General features: G+C 36.3%; 1 protein-coding gene across 3 annotated transcripts in view; it reads left to right on the top strand.

The window, feature by feature from the left end:
- The window catches only part of LOC108681192 (protein bric-a-brac 1), a 222,293-nt gene that overhangs the window by 107,419 nt on the left and 90,462 nt on the right, over window positions 1-24,412 (top strand). The window contains exon 3 of one of the 3 annotated variants that reach the window (XM_047881071.1): window positions 15,179-15,226. The exons of the other annotated variants lie outside the window; for them this stretch is intronic. Within the exon in view, the coding sequence (XP_047737027.1) occupies window positions 15,179-15,226 (48 nt within the window). The remainder of the gene's footprint in view (window positions 1-15,178; window positions 15,227-24,412) is intronic. 3 annotated transcript variants of the gene reach the window in all.

Below are 24,412 nucleotides of genomic sequence, written 5' to 3'. Positions count from 1 at the left end.
GTTCATTCACTGTATATGTAATGAAAATTTTCATGCGATTTGATATTAAAACGTGTAATTTAAGGAGACCCTTTAACAGCTCATAAACTCGCTATGGTATAGATAAAGCGCTTAACGGCTAGTTTGAAATTATAATTTATAGTACATATGCAGACATATATTTATCAATCGTCATTTTCTGTCCTGAATCTTTGCTAATATATTCATTGTTGCAAATAGCTTGATATTCACACCTCAAACCAAAAAATGTTGTTATTTGATCGAGCATGTTTTTTTTTTTGTCAGCAAAATAGCGACAGACATACTAGACTACGCCTGAGGCTCCCGCGTGTCTCGCGCTATGGCCATTTCAGCTTCATTCAAAATACATTCCCCTTTCCGACTCGGCTCCCAAACGGCTCCGGCCCGGTTCTGGCTCCATACCGGCTCCTTGCGAGTTTGTTTACGTGTCGTGCCGTCTGTAAACACGCCTCTTGACGCGTGTTTACATTAGATATATACTTGCCTGCTTAAGAATTCATCTCCTCTTTCTGCTCAAATTGCTTCTTTGCTACCTCCATGAATCGTACAGATCTGCCCCTTCCTTTATGCTTATTCTCTTGCTCGTTGCCATCCTTCTTTTTCTATCCGTCAGTTTTCACTTTTACGCATATTCAAGATCTTGCTGCTCATTACTATCTTCTATTTATTCTGTCCGTAAGTTCATACTCTTTTTGAAGGATCGTTTCGAAAATCGTGAATTATTTTTATTATAAGCCTATTAACGGGTTCAATTAAATTTTTAAAGTCGAAATAATTGTTTGGAGAAATTTTGTGGTTAATAATTGTTTTGATTGAATTTATTACTCTAACTATTTGATGGAATTACATGCTTATTTTCACCTTTCAATAGCAGGCTCACCAAACAAGTTTTTCTACTTAATAATTTACTCTATTTTCTGCTAAAATCTTGTTAATAATCGAATTATTCTCGTAATTAATGTATATAGAAATATTCGCCCGGAACATTTGTTTTTCTAGTCCGAATGGTCCGCAAAGTTTGTGATATTCACTCCTACGTTTTGACGACACCGAGCGTATTTTGTTAAGTATTCTCGAGATCCGCGCTCGTGTATTTAGAATCTCATAGATCATGTACAAGTCGCGCTAGAGCCACGCGGGCAAGCGAAGTATGGAGAAGTCATCAGTGCTGTGTGTACATGTACGTGTATTATGTGTGCATGTACGTGTATTTTGTGTACGTGTATTTTGTGTACATGTACGTGTATTATGTGTACATGTACGTGTATTTTGTGTACATGTACGTGTATTATGTGTACGTGTACGTGTATTTTGTGTACGTGTACGTGTATTTTGTGTACGTGTATTATGTGTATTATGTAGTACACACGCGCACTCGCCACTCGCGCTTCGCGCGCTGGACTTCTTCTACTTTATTTTTGTATATTTCCTAGGCGCTCGCACCAAATAATTAAATTCCTTTGTAATTAACGAGTTAATCATATTCAGCTTGCGTAATTTCAATCAATTAAGCCTACCTATCTGTTAATAAAGCAATACTATCACTGAAATATTTATTATTTTTCAGCTGGGGGGGGGGTTAGATAAATGTTCTTATCACTATTATATTAATAGATCCTTATGTCCAGCAGCAGATATTTGTTAGCTTATAACTAACTCTTTCGTATAAGTAACGAAAAATTCGTATCGATTAGTTTCTCGTGAAACTTAATTCGCTCCGTATTATCAACTGGTTGGTTGTCTAGAGGCAAATTTTGGCACTTGATAATTCTAATTAAGAGCCGATCATAAAAAAAACTCCAAATTTAACCAGAAAATTAAATTATTTTCTTCATTTCATCGCAATTAAACCTCGGTCGATTTAGTTATTACATTCAACGCTCTCATATATATGATGTACGAGAGTCATAGCAGTAATTTAAATACAGGCATCCTTAATGCACGGTCGTAAAACCTTTATGTGTATTCTAATGTCCCTTACTTACACACCAACACTCATATTGCTCATGAGTCATGTGACATGTTACTCAACTCTTATCTCTCTGATGGTGTATATTGACTTAACTTTTAAGGACGCTCGATAGATGTTTTTCTTTCTCGTTTATTGATATGATAAGTCGAGATCGGCGGACAATTGATCATTCATTAGCAGTGTACGTCTGTCAAGCCTTGCTTTTCCTCCTCTGCTGCTTTTTAGCGCATTTTCTCATTTATGGAAAAAATGCACTATTGTGCTCGCCATGTCCGTCTGTCTGTCCGTCCGTCCGTCCGTCCGTCCGTGACCTCAAGTTTTCGTCGACGAGCAAATGTGCTCTCTGTCACTCACTGCTGTGAGTACTGAGTTATATTTTTTGAGGTTTGATGCAAAATTCTTAACAGGAAATTTTGACTGGATTATATAATCCAGTCATATTATATGGCTAACTTATATGGCCAACTTACTTAAATTATATTATATGGCTAACTTTTGCTGGATAGTCCCATCATCCTTCATAAAACGACTGTGATTCCTTAATTTATTAGGATTGCAAATTTCCTAGGTTCAGATTAATTAAGAATGTTTAAAATTAAAATAATTTTTTAATTGCATTAAAAAGTCAATTCCTTTGATGAATTTGATTCGGATACATTATAATCGGACTTCTATTGCAATATTTTAACGCAAAATATCGTTACGCAACTTATGTCTAAGATTGGCCATTCTAGTGGCATGCTGATTACTAACAAAAATGACTAATGTTATCATCTGAACTCGGAATCTTACAAGAACATCAATATTTATTGACCACTAGTATATCACTAGTAATCCCGTTAAGTGGTTATATAATATATAACTCATATAATTCCAGGTTCTCGGGCATATATCAGCCGGAGGACTGCTGCGGTCGCCGTGATTACGAAGCATCTATTTTGTTTGCCGCTGCGCTGTTGTGAGGCACAATACCGGCCACGCGAAAATCAACAGACGCTTCCTTTTTAGCGCATTTTCTCATTTATGAAAAAAATGCACTATTGTGCTCGCCATGTCCGTCTGTCCGTCTGTCCGTCCGTCTGTCTGTCCGTCCGTCCGTGACTTAATGTTTTCGTCGACGAGAAAATGCGCTGTCACTCACTGCAGTGAGTACTGAGTTATATTTTTTTTTTTAAATTATAGGCGGTTTTTCGTTAGCAAGCTGTTATTAGCAGCCAGTAAAACGAAGTTATTTGTTTAAAAAATATTCTCGTATTTATTTGGCACCCAATTGGCATCAGATCAACAAATTTCCTGCGAACCTGGAAATTACTCAAATAATATTAATGTAAACTGAGGTTGATTATTTGCATGCCGTTTATAATAGATAGTGAAAGCTAGCGACATCGCGTGACGCGCATTAAGGAAACATATCGTTGACATTAGCTGCAGTGAGAACGTCAACGATGAGCAGGATTTACGCTGCAATGTTTGTTACATTACCGACATAATTAAGAGATCATTGAAGTTGGTAGTGTGCACTGCCTCCCTCTAACACCCTCTACTCCCCTCAAAATCCCTCTGCTTCCCTCTACCTTTCTCATCCTACAACTCCAATCTCCTTTTCTCCAAAACTCCACTCTCCCTTGCTCCACCACCACACTCTTCTTTTCTCCACCACTCCATTCTCCCTCTCCAAAACTCCACTCTTCCTCTCTTCACCACTTTACTCTCCCTCTCTCTAACACTTCACTCTCCCTCTCTCCACTATACTCCTTACTCCCTGTCTCTATACCACTCCGCTCTCCCTTTTTCTCCACCACTCCTTACTCTCTCTCGACCATAAAATGAACAGCAAGACTCGCACCGACTAAATATTTATAAAATGTTAAATAGACATAAAAACCGGCCGGCGCTTGGGCCGAGCTCTTGTATATTTGTGAGATGTAAACAAGACTGTTGTGTGAGACTGTATGGCCGTACAATGTCCTACAAATACTTCAGTTTGTCCGCAAACATTAGAACCGCGTGGTCACTTCCACTTGCGACTGTACTTTACCTCGATATAAGTCGGTGTAGTGTAATTCTCTAGATAGGGTAGGTTATTAGTTTGTATGGACGGTTATTGCGAATCTAGGGATGATTGATACTTATCTATGGCGAGTCTTCAATTTAAGGGGTTGGTTATTTCTTATCTGTGGTAAGATATCACTCATGAACAATATTTTAATAATCATCATGGTTTATTATTATTCATCTGAAGTGTGCAATATCTTAATTGAGTTTGTTATTGCAATTGATGGGCACTGAAGGCTTAGCCTTCTCGAGATCCGCAGCTCGAGTAAATATATATTAATATATTTATAGAATATTAAGGAATAGCCCTCTATTCGAACGTGTTTCGTTAAAACGTATACCGTAATAAATATACGCAAGTAAAATTATACAAAATATATCGATTTAAGAATCAAATTATTTCATTATTTTATTTCAGATACATATTCTATGTTTGTTATATGCACGCTGCAGTGCGCATGTGGTCATGTCAACTTTTAAACCTAACACCGCATATAAACTTGAACCATTTACATTCATCGTAAACTTTTCCCTATTCCCACCTGTTACGGATGTGAATATTTCATTAGTTCATGGCGCCCCTCCCAATATAATACCTTCTTATTGATCATTTTCATATGTTCTTTTCTGGTTGGCTTTATGCATATAAGTTTGTCGCCACTCATGTCCTGATGGTAATATGAGTATCATGAATGATATTACTCTGAATTACTTGAATTATTGTACTCATTAATTAACCTTCATTTTTCTGTGAGAGAATGCATTAACTAGTGATGTTATTGAATTAGAATTTTTTGGCTTTGTCAAATTTTCTTATTACTTATTTTAATTTTAAGGTTGAGACAAATTTAATTACTATGAACATGACTAATTTACATCTACCCCTAAACGATAATCGATCTTAATTCTCAACTCATTCTCACTCTGGCAATTGATATTAAATGCATTTGTTTTTCATCTTATTCGGTTGCATATTCCAGTTTATGAATTGTCTTCAATTATAGTCATTACCTTCGACCAGATAAATATAAATATATTTTTTAACCCTCATTGACGGGATTGCGCACGCACATTATTAAAATGTTTTTCTGCCTTTGATTTGAAAGTTTAATATTCAGTGCCTGGAATATCTAACTAACTTGGTTCAACAAAAAGCGTCGCTTAACTGTCAATGGTACAGTCAGTGTACAATGTCTGCTTATGAGACCCATTGATGGGTTCATCGTCCAGCATGAGACTTGCCTTACTTCGCTTAGTTATAAGCTTGAAAATGTCAAAGTATTGTATTCTTCTTTTGTTGTATTTGTTCTATTTATGCATTAGCACGTGAAATTAGATTAGATAAATGATGTAAAATTACTTCAAAGCTTAAACGCCTAAATTTGAGTTATTAGCTTAACAGAAAGTTTTAAGCGATAACTGATTTTATTGGCGTTTTATTACCGCTTAATTTGATTAATAGAATAGTTTATATTCTCGGATAACTAATTTTAAAGTCTGGTAGGAATAATAAACACGTAGACCCTTCTCCTTGCAGTAATAGGTAATTTTACGAAGTGACTTCTAATTTGATCCGATGTATTGCAATTTATTTTACAACTTATTATATTACAACCTTCCGAAGTCGCGAATATCTCAGAATAATTTACTTTAGTACTCAAAATAATTAATTTGGTACTAAGAATAATTTATTTTGGTACTCATAATAATTTATTTTATGTACTCAGAATAATTTATTTCGGTCCTCAGAATAATTTATTTTTGTACTCAAAATAATCTAATTTGGTACTCAGAATAATTTATTTTGTTACTCATAACAATTTATATTTGTACCTATAATAATTTATTTTGGTACCTGTTTGTTTCCAGGAAAAAAAAGTTTCCTTGTTGTATTTCCTGATTTAAATCGTGCGGGCTCCAGCCTTGGGTTCCCAGAGAGCCATGCGCTGCGTCGAACGCATTTCAATTAGCATTACCGAAAAAATATCATAAAAAGCAACGTTTAAATCAACGAGAGTCCCTAGTGCGCACTGTCATAAACCATAGGAAAAACCCATAAAGCTCCATAAAAAAGCGCATAACCAGCCCGCAGTATGAGAACTAACTGGTTCCTCATCGAAATCTTCGCATTAGAGCTTGCATTAACATATAGAACGTTTACTTTACATGTTAATCTTGCAGGCTATACTTAATTTATACTCGCAAGAGATCTTGCACAAATGGAATGAACGGCTAAGTTTCTTCGTTCGCCAACCTTTTGCGCTGGCTTTCCTTCAGAAAAGTTAATATACCCCAATAGAAATTATTCTATTTTATGTGCTAATGTATTATATATATTATTAAATCGTTGTGCATGTTAAAAATTCTTTTTTCCAGTAACAAAAATGTACTTTAATTTTACGCCGGACGACAAATTCTAATACAAGTTGTTCATCATATTATTTTTCCCCTGCAATTTTATGTTCGCATGTTCTAGGATAAACTTTACACAATTGCAGTTTTTCTTTAATGATTTTTTTAGGATGCCATGACAAAGTGTATTTCTGCCAGCTTTGGAGCAGTAGCAGCCAGGAGCTATTATGGATACTGTATATTATTTAAATGTTAAGTCGTGTAAATTTTGGAAAATTAAACTTTCTAAATCTCGATCATTCCTAATTGTTATCGTTTTACATTCCAGTATAAGTTGTTTTCCTTCTATTATTATTATTTGATAAGGTATTATTATTATAACAAGGTAAAATTATGCATCATTTAGAAATTAATGTATTATTTGTGGCTTGTGCTTTTGAATTAATTTAAATTTTTTTGAGAAACAAATCTGCTTCGATTCACGAGTCCGAATGTATTAAAATGAAATAATTGAAATATTTATTAACAAAAATTATTAATTTATGTGAATAATCTCTTTAGACTTTCAAATTCCATAATTCTAAAGTGTTCGAAAATCTCAAGTTATTTTATCTTTCAACCCTTTCAAGTCTACGCAAATTTATAATCTGATATAATACCTCTAACTTAGGAACGTTTTACAGTCTTCAAATAAAAAATCGGTTATGTCACTCTAAACTGTAAGTCATTTGCATTCCTTTATAATCAGGACTTCGCAAGCCCCAGTCGCGGCAAGTTTTTAAATATCAAGAAGATTATTAGGCGTTATCTCGAAGCTTGCATTATAAATGGACGTCTATGGAATAATTTATGTCTCTAATATTCAAATAATGTAGAGGCTTCAATATAACCGATATATTGGGCGGTATTTTTTGGGCACATTGGCAGCTGATCTTGTTTGGTTTTTGTGCGGCTTGTGATAGAAGCTTCGGTAAATTTTAGACCTGCCGAGGCTTACAGATGAGAAACATTAAACTCGTCCATGTTACGACAAGTTCCGTCTTCGATAACAAGTATTTTTTCCAACAATCTGACACAATATATTCCATTATTAATAGCGATCCACTCATGTGTAGCAAAATGCATATTGTTCGTAAACTCTAACGAAATTCTCACCTCGGCTTTGCATTTACCTTCAGGCAAACTGAGGCGTAGAGAACAGCGTCTCGGCCTGGTATAAAAAAAATCTATCTCTTTTCTCCTGGACGTTTAAGGTTTATAGGCGTATAGTTTAGCATTAAATTATTTACTCTCATTTTATGTTTTTTTCTAACGTGGTATTTCCACTCTAATGAGCTGTCAATTTTATATTCATTCAAATTAAGAGTTTTCGTAATTTATAATGTGTGATTCAGGTAAATATGATCGCTGCTGATCAAGATCCTGATATTAAATAGAGATGATTTTTGTAAGGAAATTTTTTATACTGTGGGTACAAATTTTGGGTACAAATTCACTCGAGAACTACGACGTATTTAATTCCGTGTATTCGTGATCGTGATCAATTTAAGGCAATAATAAACTGACTTGTTAGCACTAGATGATTGCTTGGTTCAAAACACCATCGATGTATTAATCGTATACGTCAACATAAAATTATATTCAAGTATAAGCTAGGGCGCTCTCTTTCATTAAGTTTCAAGAGGTCATGTCTTAGTTTGATGGAAATGGTTCAAGTCTTTTAATTATTTGGACCATTTTTGGAATGGAAGAAAAAACCCTTGCTCTACGAGAACTCATTTCTTTGTTTGCTACTTCAAAGTTTTCATTATTCACTTATATAACACAAAAGTTCACCGGAATGAAGTTCTAATAAATCATTCCTTAGCAATAAAATTGGTTCTCATCAATGCAAATGTAACTGCCTTCATAATAATAGCATAACCCCAAGGCGCGGGAAAATATTCTATCGTTCTTTATACAATAATGGTTGATATCAACAATGAATGCTACGATAAAAATATATACTTCGTACATAAGCGCTTCGTATCGTAAATAAGCGCTATCTAAGTACAGGGCTTCAACTCTCGCATGTTATTACTTCAGAGATATGAAAAATAAATGCCTGCTTGTCAACTCTCCTGCACAACAATGGCCAAAATATTCTACAAAATAAAATAAAAAATATTCGCTCTAACTGGGTGGTGACGATAACAACAGCAAAATTCCTCTATGAGGATACAACATGAAGCACTGAAAGTTTCAATACAGCCGATAAATATCCCTACTTTATAGAATGGCAGTCATGTGAACGGTGTGATAGATATCGAAGTAATTGCTTGGCTCCTATAGAAATGTTCGCAGGCGTTACTTTATTTGTGTATAATTTAAAGAGATAATATCGGTTGCGTCTCGAAGAAAGCCTGCACCGTACAAGAGGAGTGGCGCGCAGCACTAGAAATTATAGAGCTTTTCTTCACTTCATCATATCGAGATGCAAATGATTCTTTCGTGTACATTCAAGACAATCTTAAGAATTTGTTTTAATGGTCGTAAATAATAGGTAGAGATTTAATCGGTCCTCGATGCGAGTAGAGTTTAGTACTGAAGAGGTTTTAAGTGTTCTCCTAGTGATATTTTGTTAACAACTTAAGAGAAATAATTAAATAAGCGCAATTTTTCTATTTTATGATTTTAAAGTTATTTGCAGGTCTTGACAGTGCTCTGATGTTTCCACTCAACGAATATTTTGTTATTGATGCACCGAAACAGAAACATACCGTTGCGCACTCCAAGTGTTTTTCAGTTACTGTATCTGTGTACTGTACAGTATAGTTCAGTACTGTTCAGTACAATAAAACAAAATTCAGTTTAGTTCAGTGAAGTACAGCACAATTCAGTTTAGTTCAGTACAGCACAGTACAATACATCACAGTTCAGTTAGTTTAGTAAAGTTAAGTACAGTACAGCACATTTCAGTTTTTAGTTCAGTACAGTTTAGTACAATACAGCACAATTCAGTTTAGTTTAGTTCAAGACAGTACAATACAGCACTGTTTTGTTTAGTATAGTTCAGTACAGTTATGTTCAGTTCAGTACAATACAGTACAATTCGCTTCAGAAGCTACGTGCTTTCGTACTCGACCTCTGCAATCTTGAATTTTGTCACTTTATGAGCATTTCCAACGTCCCCATACCGCTCTCCGGTGAAGATCTTGAGAGAGTTTTATTCATTTTCCCCATTGTATTGTTATTCTTCGATCACGAAAATTATTTTATTATAATACTAAATATACGTATAACCAGTGAGGATTAAAAATTTAAAGTATCCATTTCGAATTTAGACTGAGATAAAAAAAAAAGAATTACTGTTAGTTACAGTTGAATGAATTGGATCCCATGTTCTGCATGATGCAAATTTTGTTACATTCTTAATGAAATTTGAGATAATGGCTATAAATTCTGCACATCTTTGTACAACGCTCCACGAAGGAAAATACGAGATTTTTAGCGACCCTAGGCTACGTTTGCTAACTTTCACCAAACCTTAAAGCGCCTGTCTTCTTACTAGATGAATTCCTATACTCGCAGTATAATTTTAAGCTTGTATTTCGGTCAAGTATCGTCGGACGATGATTGGCCGCCAATAAAACGCTCAAAATATTTACGAAATGCACGAAGACGTCCAGATCGAATCGACGTCCACTGGACCCTGGACTTGCCAGCACTCGATTCCATTTCTTATAAGGCATTTCTTGTCCCAATATTTGTCTGCGAGGCTCCGATGACCGAAGAAAAATAGTAAAGCGCCCCATGTTGACTGCGACGCTCACTCCCGCCATGGCTTGCTTTTACCTATGGACGAAATTAGAATTACCTGGTCCTATACTTTCAAAAAAGTTAAGAGATCGTCGTAAGTTCATCAGCCAATCATTGACGGCCTTTCAAGCAAAATCCACCAATCAAGGACAAGAAAATAGAGTGTAAGTACTTACGTTCACTTAGCGCGTTTTGAAAGTATGGCCCCTGGTCTAAACCTTGTGTGTATTTTCCATGGCTTCCTTAGCTTATCCAATATGAAATTAATTCAAAAAAGAATCCATGCCTTTCGAAATTGTCTACTGCTTGATCCACTCAGTTAAAGTGTTAATCAAGAATAATCAAGAAATAATGGGGGATAATAATTTAGAATAATTTAATCTTTTCGCGCATAATATGAAAAACGGTGTTTTTTAAGATTTAATACAATCCAATGATCTAATCTGTATTCTATTGGCAAATAAACTAAGAATAATAGTAAAAGAAGTAGTCGGGGATAATAGAGCAAGATAATTCTACATACTCTTCAATATTTCGGGTCTGTTTTGATAGTAGAGCGTCCCACATGACTTGCAGTTTCTCCTGAGAAATTGTCTGGTCAATTCAATAGTTCTCGTTCGTATGGAAATCGATCCTGCATTATTCTCAATATTAATTTTCTGAATCAATCTTCTAAATTAAATTATTATTCATTCTCGATATTAATTTTCTCAACTTCAGTGAGGATTGAAGGGCAAGTTGTACGAGTTCAATATTCATTAAATTAACCACCAAAGTTGGCTACGTTGATTAGAAAAGTATCTTAGCCAATTAACTTCAATTTAAATATCACAGCCCTTCACAAGAGCGATCAGTGTACAATTACTTGCATGCTACAGACCTCGAGTGTAGACTTTTGTATAGAAATATACGTGTGTGTGTGTGTGTGTGTGTTGTGTGTGTGTGTGTGTGTATGTATATTATGCTGGGGCGGTGTGTATGTTAGTGGGTGGTGTAAATAGCGTGTTATGTATTTTTAGTTTCAGTGTATAGGTTCAGGGTGTGTCTCGGACTCGCTCAAATATTTAACGTATTAGCCCTGAACTTGGGGCGATGACTCGGCACTTCTCTTTCTCGGTTCACCTCCATTTGTGAAGTTAAATGAATCCTGCGTCGAAGATTTCCATGCAGCGTTCTATCTCTGTCTGTTATTCAGCCAAGAATATCTGATCGAAATGCAACTATTATTCTATGGAGCGAATTGCTGATAGTGCAAGCGTTCAGTGCAGCAAATACCGAATTTGTCTAATTAAACTCGAATTATCTAACTTTAAAACTGTTTTATAGTGTTCACTCAGAAAATTGCTTGAGTCATATTGTCCGAATAGTGATGTTTTTTTGCATGTAGCACTGATACATATTTTTGCCAGGCATCATGACTAAAAATTGGATTTTATAGATTTTTAGGGAAGCTGTCCGTTAGTATTGCAAATTTTTTCGCAGTCAACGAGTATTTCTTGGTAGTATAATTACGAAATTATTCATTTTGATTGATGTATATTGGAACTGATGTAACATTATTTTCCATTCAGTTTGTTATTAATATTTTAATCCAAGGCAAACAACAAAAAATTTAACAGGGCAAACATAAACAAGTAAATGTTGTATCACCCGAGGGTCCTTAATTTTACCCTTAAGAATATATGCTTGAAATAAACGCTTCTATTCTACTTGTAGAGCAAGCAAACTCGAGCGTGGCAAAGCAAAATGAACTTTTCTTTCAATAATTTCAGAAGAAATGTAAATTTTTGGTGCGAAGCCGCGGAGCTCAAGGAGAGTTACTTGCTCCAATTTACATTTGCGCGCAGGTAGGTGAGAACTTCTTTAAAGCAGATGTAATACTTACCGAAAATGTGCTGCTTCCTGAGCACCCAATGCCTTTTTGCGGAAACAGTGACACTTCCGAATTAGTCCTGAAATATAATACAATATTTTTCCTTCGAGTTTAGTTTCTTACTCGACCTGGGAATGTGCGTTAAATAATGCATTGAAACTTGCTAATATTGTCTCACAATTTAAATTATTTTCAAGGTATCTTATTTTCCACCCAATAGCAAATTATTAATAGTAAGAAGATCAAACTCTCCCCAGTGAAAATTTACAGACGCGGCAGCTTCTGATTTGAATTACCAGAAGCTGGGGTGACTTTAAATTTTGTTAGGGTCAATGTCGTTTTGTTGAAGAATGCTAAATTGAAAAAAATCAATTAAAAATTAATCGACTTTGAGCAATTATGAAGCCTCAAATGATAGGTCGTGGGAGCTGTGAAGATTCAATGAATAATTAGTTTCAGACAGATGATACTTAAAATAATCGTTAATAATACAACATGGATATTTAAAAAATGTGCAATCATAATTACACAACATTAGTATTGGGTGTCAAAATTTGTTCCAATAGCGTACCGAGGAACATTTTTATTTTTTTAACAACGTTTCAAATGTATCAATCATTCATTATCAAGTTGAAAGGCGCATTGAGTGATGAAATTTTGGTCATCATAAACATCATAACACAACCTAAATAACTTGCTCGGAAGAAAGTTTTGAGGTCCGGCAGCTGCTCCTATATCTGCGTGCATTCTAAAGCTGGGCTTGATTTTGTTGCTAGACAAAGCCGTGATTTAACGGCAGCGCTGATTTGGTTTGATTAAATTGACTAAATCAACTGGCGTGGATGTGTTAATTCAAAACTAATTCGTCTTCAGGCAACCCCGAATAATCGCCGCGGTTTTAATTAGATATAATTAAATTCATGATTTTGCAGGTTTTCAGTCTGTGATTTTTGCCTACTCTTTTAGGCATGTTTTTTCCCCTTGTCGTCAACTACTCTGGCAATTTGATGGACTAAATTGTTTATTTTGAAGGCGAGTAACAATCTTTCCTAGAAAAAAAAACTGAATAAAATATCAAAATTTCTTTTTGTAGTGACGAATGAATTTCGAGACGATTTGTAGTTGTTGACTTTTTGAACGCTCACTTGCCTATGTATATTTTTCCAAATAGAGACGTTGAAATAAATATGCGGTTTAGCTTCAATTATTTTTCAATCTGATCTAATGGCACTTCACGCTACTGGCCATGATGTCAGATTGCTCAAGTTCTGGTATTTATTTATAATTGTATAATAATATTTCTAATTAATGAAGAAGGAATGCTACATTTTACGATCTGGAATTTGATCTGTAGTCTAGATACATACAATAATACAGCTCTATTACTTTTTGTTCAACTAGCTTACAACCGATAAATAATATACACATGTTATTTAAACTTACCTTTGACATATTTAGCCCGAAACTTCTAACATTCGTCAAATTACCGACTTGTGTGAACTTGGCTAAGTCATCATACACCTGCCATGGAGCTGCCGAGCTTTAGCCTCTCGATGAGCCTGTTTGACAAAACTGGAAGACTCTTAATTACGCTTTTTATTGCCAACTTTTACGACATTTTTACGTCTCTTCGACGTCTTCATCATCTCAAAATATTTAAACAAAAAACTACATAACTTTTCGTTCAGTTGATTCTTGATTTAGGCATCTCGTGTTTATTTCGAATGTTTTTATGGCAGACTTTGATATTCTATATGTTCTTTTAGCATGTTCATTGGCCTGAACATCGGTTTATATGTTTTTTTACCGATTAGTAATCATGTTTATTTTGCGGCACGGGATAATTTTTCTTTTCGTCGGTTTCATAATAGCCGTGATGTAGAATAATCTATGATAAATAACCCACGGGCAATTTTTTTCTCTAGTAATACATAAAATATTATATTATAATTCTATGCACTATAATAGAATTATCAATAAAACTCATATAGGAACTCATAATAATAAGGATGATTGTAGCGGAATTTATTTTGACCTTTAGATCTTGCCTGGTTTCGAAGTTTTATGAAGCTTTTTATTAAGTCGCTGGCATTTATGCACCGGTTGGAGGCACTTAACATTCTTGACACGTCTGGTCGGAAAAATGACTTCTTCAACATCTAAATCAACTGACCAAAATTTGTGGCTTGATTTCACCCAAAATTTAGATAAGATTCTAGTCAAAAAGAGTCCCCAGGTTGTACACAAAATACCTGCATATAATACGAGTAAAAGCAATTTTTTGCAAGCTATATTCTACGTATTATTTCTCATTTTAGTATCTCCTATTAGAGATTTTTGTATTGTCGTTAGTTTTATCGAATCTTGATTAGTTTTATAGCATTTGAATAAGTTATTCAAGTATTTTTGCCATTTTATTGAGATTTTCCAACTGCTAGCAAATTCAGTAATTTCATTTAACATAATTGCCAAAAATGTCTTCGATGTCCTCTCAATATCCGCGCATTCCAGGATCAGGCTTCAAGTATGGGCAGATATTTAACTGAAGGCTTCTTAATTAATAATTAAAGCTTGACTAATTATCCAGAGAATCTTCAGATTGTCTTTTTTCACTCAAGTAACTGTCTTATTTAACTGCCCAATCAACTGTGAATATGGTATAATATGCTGCAATCCCAATTGATCGTAATAAATGACTAATATGATGCATAGCTTCATAACTGTCAAAACACACGCTCTACAACAATCTCAATTAATCTTAATAAATGAAATATATGATGCATTGTTTATTAAATGTGAAAAAAGCATGCAGCAATCCCAAATAATGGAAAAATAGAATGTTACTCTGCAATGTTAATTACAGCAGCAGTCCAGTACGAGGTTAATGGAGATACCGCTTCATGTTTTTAGCGCATTTTCTCATTTACGGAATAAATGCCCTATTGTGCTCGTCATGTCCGTCTGTCTGTCCGTGACTTCAAAGTTTTTGTCGACGAGAAAATGTGCTCTCTGTCACTCACTGAAGTGAGTACTGAGTTATATTTTTTCTACGAATATAACATTCATAGAAATATAATTCATATAATAATATGAATTTTTTGTTGCAGGTAAGGCGTCAGTCCGTCTTGCCAGGGGCTCCGCACCTGCCCAATCCCGTGAGTACTGTTGCACCTGAAGCACCTGCTGCACCTGATACCCCTACTCCACCTGATACCCCTACTCCACCTGATACCCCTACTCCACCTGATACCCCTACTCCACCTGATACCCCTACTCCACCTGATACACCTGCTGCACTTGCTTCACATGCGTGTTACACTTGCTTCATTCAAGCGCCTTCACCTGCTGCACTTGCTTCACATGCGTGTTACACTTGCTTCATTCAAGCGCCTTCCAGGTGTGCTTGGTGCTGCAAGCATTAAGCACACCTGACGTTGAATTTTTTGTTGCAGGTAAGGCGTCAGTCCGTCTTGCCAGGGGCTCCGCACCTGCCCAATCCCGTGAGTACTGTTGCACCTGAAGCACCTGCTCGTCAGTCCGTCTTGCCAGGGGCTCCGCACCTGCCCAATCCCGTGAGTACTGTTGCACCTGAAGCACCTACTCCACCTGATACCCCTACTCCACCTGATACCCCTACTCCACCTGATACCCCTACTCCACCTGATACCCCTACTACACCTGATACACCTGCTGCACTTGCTTCACATGCGTGTTACACTTGCTTCATTCAAGCGCCTTCCAGGTGTGCTTGGTGCTGCAAGCATTAAGCACACCTGACGTGCTTGTGTACAATGGTGCTGCTGCTAGTTAGCTGCACCTGCTGCTGCTAGTTAGCTGCACCTGCTGCTGCTAGTTAGCTGCACCTGCTGCTGCTAGTTAGCTGCACCCGCTGCTGCTAGTGCGCCTCCTGCAGTTGTATCCATACCCGCTCCCTTTTCTAACTTGAGTTGAAAGCAACTTCGTTCCATTTCATCGACATTTCAACTATTTACAATTCTACTTGCTTTTCCAAGTCATGAATATAATCACCATAAAAATTTTATAACTCAGACACAGTTCTAAGAGGCAGTAACTGTAATGTAACCTGTAACTGCATGGCAGATGTAACAACAGTCTAAGATTACTCGCAGTTATTCACGTGAATTGTGAAACTGGGATTGCGATGAAGTGTTCATGTGTATTTTAAATCTAGTTTTCATGTTCTTTTCCCTCCAATTCGATCCTGCGTCGGAATCGTTCAATAATCATCGGTACAGTTATCGTTTAAGTTAAATAAGTCTAGTATTGTAGTCTTATAAATAATTGAAAGAAATCAATTTTGAAATTTATAACTATGATATTGAGAGGCCGGCTGGGTTCGCGTCACCCTTTCCTCTGCATTTCCATCTCACTGCTGTTGCACTATAGGCCTAGCGTCCGAAATATATCGTTCATATTTCCCCAGTTTCTCCAAAAATTCACGTCGACTCTGAGCGAAATTCTGCGAGAAAAGCCCCCAAAAATCGGCCCTGATAAAATAGGGCTCATCGTGCGCTTGCATTTTGTTTAAAAGGTTTTGACAGCTGATAAGTTAGTTAAGGTTTTTATCTCCTGTCTTTTTTCTTCGGTGCGCTGCCTCGCGCTTTATGCGAGATTGCAACCAAAAAGATGAATTAAACTTAATTTGAAGGGCCGAGAAAAAACTTGAGCTTGTAAATAATCTGGAATGTTTGCGACACACGGAATTGGCCCAGTGCTCATTATGAACATGAGCGAACGTGCGTCTATATTTGCCTAATTTCGTAGGCTGTTATAGCTCTTGAAGAAGCCTATGATTGATAATTTGTCATCTGTTCAGTCGTCTGTACCTGGTACTTAATTGAAGAGCTCTAATGCAATAATTTTATCTCAGATAATCCAGCTACCAATTATATTCTGAAAATTATATTAAATTGGTAAATACTACCATTTAATTTTTGTGACCCGCTTAATATATACATTGGCTGGATATATTGGCTCATTCCAGCCACTTTCTCCAGTCCTTACTCATCTTCCACCTGGAAGCACCACATAATACAACACGTACATCTACACTTCCAACACGGCATTACATATCAATTATAATTATACTCCCATTACATACATATATAGCCCACCCCAACCCTCATATAGACTCCCCCCCAACCCTCATATAACCCTCCCTCCTCAAACAACACCCCCCCTCTCCAACTCTCATATAACCCCCCCTCCTACAACCACCCAGCTCCCCTATATAGCCCCCCCTGCTATAGCCCCTATAGCGCAGCGCCAAGTTGCGCTAATCGCGTTAGCTGCGATCGAAGTCTGTCGCGTCCCTCAACTTATAACTCAATTCTAATTTTTTTATCGTGTAACTCAATTTTTTGACATGCGTGAACATTTTTTCCTTGTTTTCCGTGTTGCATTTCGAGATTACCAGCACGCATCTTCCGCACGCGTCAAGGGAAAAATTATCCGGCGAGAAATTTTTACGAAACCATAATTTTTACAAAGAAATTTTGGTTTTGGTCGGAACTGCTGTTATCCGGAGACGAAATTATTCAATTCATAGTTTGGAAGTTTTTTATAAACTACAATTTTCGAGAATTAAAATTTTGTATTACTGATATGATATATTCGTAATAGGCGATTGATTATAATATTTTCATTGTTCTTATTGTGAACTGATTTCCAATTTACTATTTTTGCAGACGATTGGTCACAATCGCTTTGAAATTTCGCTGTTTGAAATTAATTAAAAGAATATGAATTTCTACTAATCTGTCACGATAATTTGCGAATTATGTACAACGCAATAAGAATAAATTTGAGGAAGCTAGATCGGCAACAGTCATGTCTTCACGCATTCATTGTCTATTCAACAATTATTTATATTCTTCTCGATTTACATGAAATTCCTGATGAGCAAATGTCGCTGATGTCTTCGCGGGTTCCATCGAAACTTGTCACTTGTTCGTCAATTACTTGACCAAGTTTTGAACAGTTCGAATTGCCTGTCAGGCTTGTCATCTATGGATGGGATTTATCGAATCAGGCTTTGCTATCTCCTTAAAAATCGGAATTAATTATTCTGAATTTCGTTATCGTCACTTTACGTCTTAATTTCTAAATTGAAAAAATATTCTGAGTACACATTATTCCAAAATTTACTTCCTTAGTTTGTTCAAAATCGCGTTTTAATAGTTAAAATCTTTTATTTGCTTTTTAAAACTATTGACTAGAATCGATGCCGGCGTATAAAGTGATGTAAAATCAACCCATCCCCTGGAAGTATATAAGCCAAATCTGTAACTCGCCGCGCTATCGAATTAGCGGCCGGCGTCTCAAACGAATGACCTCGGCTATTGGATTTGCTGTACTTTTGAACTCGTGCTGCAGCATTCAGCTCGCACTGTACTAACCCTGTAGTACCTGGAATACCTGGTCCTAGTGTACTACTGTCCTACTTTATTTGCTGTACCTACTTTTGAACTTGCGTTGCAGCCTCCAGCTTACACTGTACTCGCACTATAGTACCTGCAATATCTGGTCCTATAGTGTACAACTTTACTTGCTGTACTTTTGCAGTCAAATCTTATGTCGTCGTACTTGTACTTTGCCGTACCTTCAGTTACACATAATTCAGGGTGTCACCGTGTGATCCTCAAGTAAATGTATCAATACATAACATTGGATCTCGCACTTATTGTCTATCGGGTTTTATTACAGCAATCATAAAAAAAACGCTTTACATGCTCTAATTTCCGTGTATCCTCACTCAATATAGAAAATTAAATACAATATCAATTACGCACGTGGCTAACGTCTGCCCATCGAGCGCGTGTTGTATTACGTATTATTTGTATAGATCATTGGTGTTACATAACGCATCATACATAATGTATATAACTCCATGGTGCACCTTCCCACTGTTGCAATATGAGCTAATTAGCTCTATTGAGTCTCGTGGGTTTATAAGTATGCATATTATATGTCACCGCAATGTTTCAGATGAACAAACCTATGCACAACGTTTATATTATCTTATTTCTTCATTAATGACATTCTGAAATTCCCTTATGTTGAACAAAATTTCGCTCCCATCTTGTTCTTATCTCTTAAATAACTCTAACTTTAAAATAACTTAAATAAATAAATTAAATCTTGTTTCGTCTCTCCATTCCAATTCTTTCCATTTCTAAATTTTCCCCGCTACGGCCTGTCCCTCCCCCTACATCTCCCCACCCCCACACGACCGAGCGGTGTTGGTAATATCATAATTCTCATGGATGGCTGTCATTTATCACGGACACAACTTGTATTATGGCTACACAAAAAACTTAACATATTTGAATGAGACTCCCCAGCCAAACGCTGCGTTCTTAGGCGCAAAACCTCATTAAAAATCTCCTTTGACTGATGAGCTGGAGTGACGCTTCGCTGATGCCTGAAACTGCCTGAAACGGGCCTAGATAAAGCCTGAAACTAGCATGAATTATGTCGGGAAACGGTTGAAGTAAGGCCTGGAACAAATGGGAATTAATGTTGAAAGATGGGGAAAATTTAAAATTGAGTTTGTTCCTTTTATAATATGAAACTATAATTAGATAGATCTGAAGTTAGGAATGATGAATGATATGGCGTGTACTTATTTCATATTGGACTAGTTATCTTGAATAGAAGAGAATCGTGTATGAAACTGGGTAGATATCGTTGAAATTTTCTTTATTTGAACGAACTTGAATCCTAAGCCGATACAAATTAAATCATCGAGGAAAAATTTCTTCTTAATTGCAGAAGTAAGGAAAACACTAAATTTAGTTTCTTGGTCTCAATTAGTAATATATTGACACTATTGCCGAACAGCTGATCAATTAATTTGGCCAATATTTGTGAAACAACGATGAATTCCACAAGGATTAATAAATAAAATTCATAGAAAAACCTGAAATTGTAAACGTGTGAATTTTTTATAATTAATATTCTCATTAAATAATATTCACTTTCTTGTACTCTTCTGGTTGTGAAATAATATTCACTTTAAACACGCGTTCATAAATATCTTGACCTCTAGCCAATATTTTTTATTACATTATTTTGAGTGCTGTTCACCCTTAAACTTTCAATCTATTTGGCTTCCTCCTCGAGCGGCGCGACGGCAATTTTCTTGGCACCCTGCAGAACTTTTAGATTTGTATTTTTATTCTTGGTAAGAATTTTCATTCGATTCTCATTTCCTGGTTTTGGAGCAATAATTTGAGCCGGCGTGAAGGAACCCTTTCCAAAAATTAGCGCGGGAAATGAGCAGGAGTGGGGAAATGAGGGAAGGGAAGTGATGGGTTGGGAGGGTAAATAGCGAGATGGAGGAGAGGGAACGTGTTGAATGGTTCAATAAATGAAATAGAAGATATTCAAACGCATTAAACATTTGTTGTATTCACTTGTGTCTATAATAATTGCTTACAGCTGTCTTTTCTAAAAACCCCTTTTCCAATTAATTGGCATAGTTTCGAACAATTGAAATACAATTTTTTACCATTCATTTTGAAATGTACCTATTCCTCGTTTGAAAAGTATTTCTAGCGGCATGTGATTTACTCATATTTCGTATCTAAATTGAAGATAATTTCATGTAGTAATATAATTTGAAGCTCACGCTGAGCATAATATGAGTAAGTGTAACATATGACGTAATGTACAATGCCACCGCTGCCACCATTGTGCTCTCTTCAAAGGCTTTCGCAATTAACGCTAAATGCATGTAAGCTACGGGCGCCCGGTCGATACGAGACTACGCGTTCATGCAGACTGAGGATCATTCCTGCCGTGAAGTATTGAACGTGCTTGAAATATCTCAGGATTTTTAGCGCATTTTCTCATTTGTGGAAAGAAAGGCGTTATTGTGTTCGTCATGTCCGTCCGTCTGTCTGTCTGTCTGTCCGTCCGTCTGTCTGTCCGTCCGTCCGTCCGTGACCACGTTTTCGTCGACGGGAAAATGCGCTCTTTGTCACTCACTGCAATGAGTACCGAGTTATATTTTTTGTATAATATTTTGAATAAATCATAGCGGAAATTTGAACTCAATCTTGATGGTCGAATTACCTCGATGAAATTTTTAGTGGATTCATGATAGGAATGAGATTAGAATTAAATAAGTAGAACATATTTACTACTTGAAAGAAATTGGTATTTCGTAAAACAAGTGATGGATGCATGAATGTCAAAGTTTCAAATGAAACTTGAGAAAAATGCATATCATAGAGTTAGTTGCCGTGAGTGAAGAAACGAAGATCAAAGGAATCGGAAATTCTTCTTATTTTCCACTCGTATCGCCGTTTGACTTTTCTAAAAATCACTTTGATTTAGCGTGGAGGAAAGTTCACGAAATCAATTTTAAAAGCTTTTCCAAAATGAATAATTTTTACGCTTGATACAGCCCATTGCGGTAAATATTATTGAATTATTCGACTTTGCTCTTGCATGCAAATTACATTGGTGGTAAATTCTATCTATGATGTCCGCATATCATTAAATTTATCGGAATGATAAAGCTTAAAACATTAAACTTTTAGCTTCCTCCATACAGCCGAGAATTCAAGAGTAACCGAGTAGCTACGGTAGAACCAAGAAATCACTTGACTTAGCTGAATACCCTCAGTGCATTCAACATTGCATCCTATAAAACATACAAGGTATTGACCAAGCTAGAAATTGATATCCCCGCTGATATTCAAGAAACTCATTCGTACAAATTGACAGACCGACGCTACTCAAGTGGTCGTTCAATCAATCCGAGATTGACGTGTGGAGCTACAATGGGCGTAGAAGACAGCTCCCTCGCACCCATACAAGGCTCCCTTCATAGCCCTCAGATTTTCAACGCTGCACAGTAGCTAAGGTTTTAATAGAGCGAGATTTTTGTGACAGCAACGCTGTTTTATAGTTCACTGTTGCTGGGTACAGCTCACTGTGAGGTGCTGCGTCGGTATTATGTTGTGGGTTTTGAAATGTGCTTTAATATAGAGGGCGATTGTTGGGGCACTCATATTGAGGCTATAATATCACTCCTATGTGTGCCATGAATGATGGAGCTTAGCTTAGCCATGAAATTATTTAATTTATTAAAATCTCGTGGAAGTGAATTATGAGTAATTATCATGGTAATATCGCATACTGTCGAACCGTGATTATCCTACTATTTTAAGCCTTAAAACTCGTATATTAAAACGCTTTGTGGTTGCCTACAATTATACCATCAAATCAAAAATCTAATTGAACTCTAAGTAAATTATTTTCGATATCGCATCGCGGTTACTCATCACACGATGGAAATAAATAGCATATAAATAACGCTGAAAAGAACACACAGAAATAGCACTGAAAAAGCACAGAAATAATACAGAAATAGCACAAAAATATCACAGAAACAACAGTCGAGATGTACACGAGCGCTCCGCTCATTCGTAACAAAAACTCATGGAACGCAATATGTACGTCGTAATAGTACAGTGTGAATATACCGCCGCACTCTACGCATACTCATGCCGGCGTCTCTTATTCATGCTGGATATTCTCCTGCAAATTGCTTATTCATTATTGACGAGCTGTCAATAATTTAATGTGGCCGGGCCTTCCTGCGCGATGGTCCTACACATTCCTTCTCCCATCCTCAGCTGCAGATCTACAGATCCTGACGTTTTGTTCAAGAATGAATTGTCCTTTAGCTTGCGTAATTATCAATTTTATATTTTATTATTTCTTGATTATGTCGATCTAAATGATCCTGACGCTGTGTTTATCAGTTTTATTATCATCACTATCGTAAAAAATCATAATTAGTTTTATGTTTTGAATGTTGTTGATTATGTCGATATACATGAATAATGTAATTACAACAACCCTATCAGAATTAATTCGGTTGATTCTCAAAGCGATTAACTTGAACTCTAATCTGAATATTTTTTATGTATCACTTAATTAGTTTAATCTAAATGAATAATTAAATTGAAATTATTAATGTAAATGGGTATCCGGAATTCATATTCATTTGAGACGCATAACTCACGCAAGTCAGTTCACGTCATGCCAGCTTCTTCATTTATTCATGGCGAGTTCTAGCCGTGAATTTTTCATTTCTTTGTTAGAGCTTTGTTCCATTTTTGCGTTGTATTGTTTGGTACTGGATTATTAATGACTCGATATCATTGTTTGAGGCATCCTAGCCTGCTTGGCCGCTTAAATAACACATGTCGCTGTCTTCAGAGCTTCTACCTTCTCATACTCGCTGCTCGCCTGGCCAATCAGCCATCAGTACATTTAATGTAAACATTTCATACGTTGCAACGCATGGTCGTATTTACCGTATCGGGACTACTGTTATACACTGCAATGTAATACCGTAATACACCGCAATGCTTAGCATTTGGCCTTATAGTAAGTTTCGGGACTCTGAATACACTGCAATGCTTATTAATATACACTAAATACATTGTGATTCATATAGTATTTAGTAGTACCTTGCATTCCTTCTGCTCACTGGCTTCATAGTATACAACACCCAAATAAAATGTTTTTCGTCTGTTGAATTGAGTATTCAATCTTCGTTGAAGGGTGTATTATTCAATATATCATTTATATTAAAAAATATTAAGTGGGTTTCCAATGTTGATACAAAACATTTCTGATCGGAAATACATTTCCATCTTCATCTGGAAGGAACATCAATATAGTCAAGATTACGATGGACGCATCACCAAAACAAGAGTCTTCATTTCAAACGAAGAACATCAATTAAAGTCTTCATAAGGAATGAACATCAGTAAGACTGTGAATTGCATCAATAATCGGCGTATAGGCCATGTCAGTTTCTTGCAGCGCCGCAGAGTCGCTCATTAAGCGCTGCTCAGCTTCATCAATAAACCCGTGCATGTTAATAAAGTCGCCTTGATTGCCTCATCAGTCCCGGTCCAAAGAAGAGACGAACTGCACACGTAACTTTGCGATCCCGTATTGTTTGACATGTTTTTCGTCAGCATGTTGTCTGACAGCATCTTATTTGATTCTGTATTGTGTGACAGCATGTAGTTTGTTAGCATGCTTTTGAGTTTCGCTGTATTGTGTGACAGCATGTAGTTTGTTAGCATGCTTTTGAGTTTCGCTGTATTGTGTGACAGCATGTAGTTTGTTAGCATGCTTTTAAGTTTCTTATTCTATGGCAGATTGTCGCATTAACGATTGTTTGACATGTTCTTCGTCAGCATGTTGTCTGACAGCATCTTATTTGATTCTGTGTTGTGTGACAGCATGTAGTTTGTTAGCATGTTTTTAAGTTTTGTATTCTTTGG

The sequence above is a fragment of the Hyalella azteca genome, unplaced genomic scaffold (assembly GCF_000764305.2).
Source record: "Hyalella azteca isolate HAZT.00-mixed unplaced genomic scaffold, Hazt_2.0.2 contig6969, whole genome shotgun sequence".
In the NCBI taxonomy this organism is placed as follows: domain Eukaryota; kingdom Metazoa; phylum Arthropoda; class Malacostraca; order Amphipoda; family Hyalellidae; genus Hyalella; species Hyalella azteca.
The sequence above is the reverse complement of the archived record's forward strand: the minus strand, read 5'-3'. Positions and strand labels throughout refer to the sequence as shown.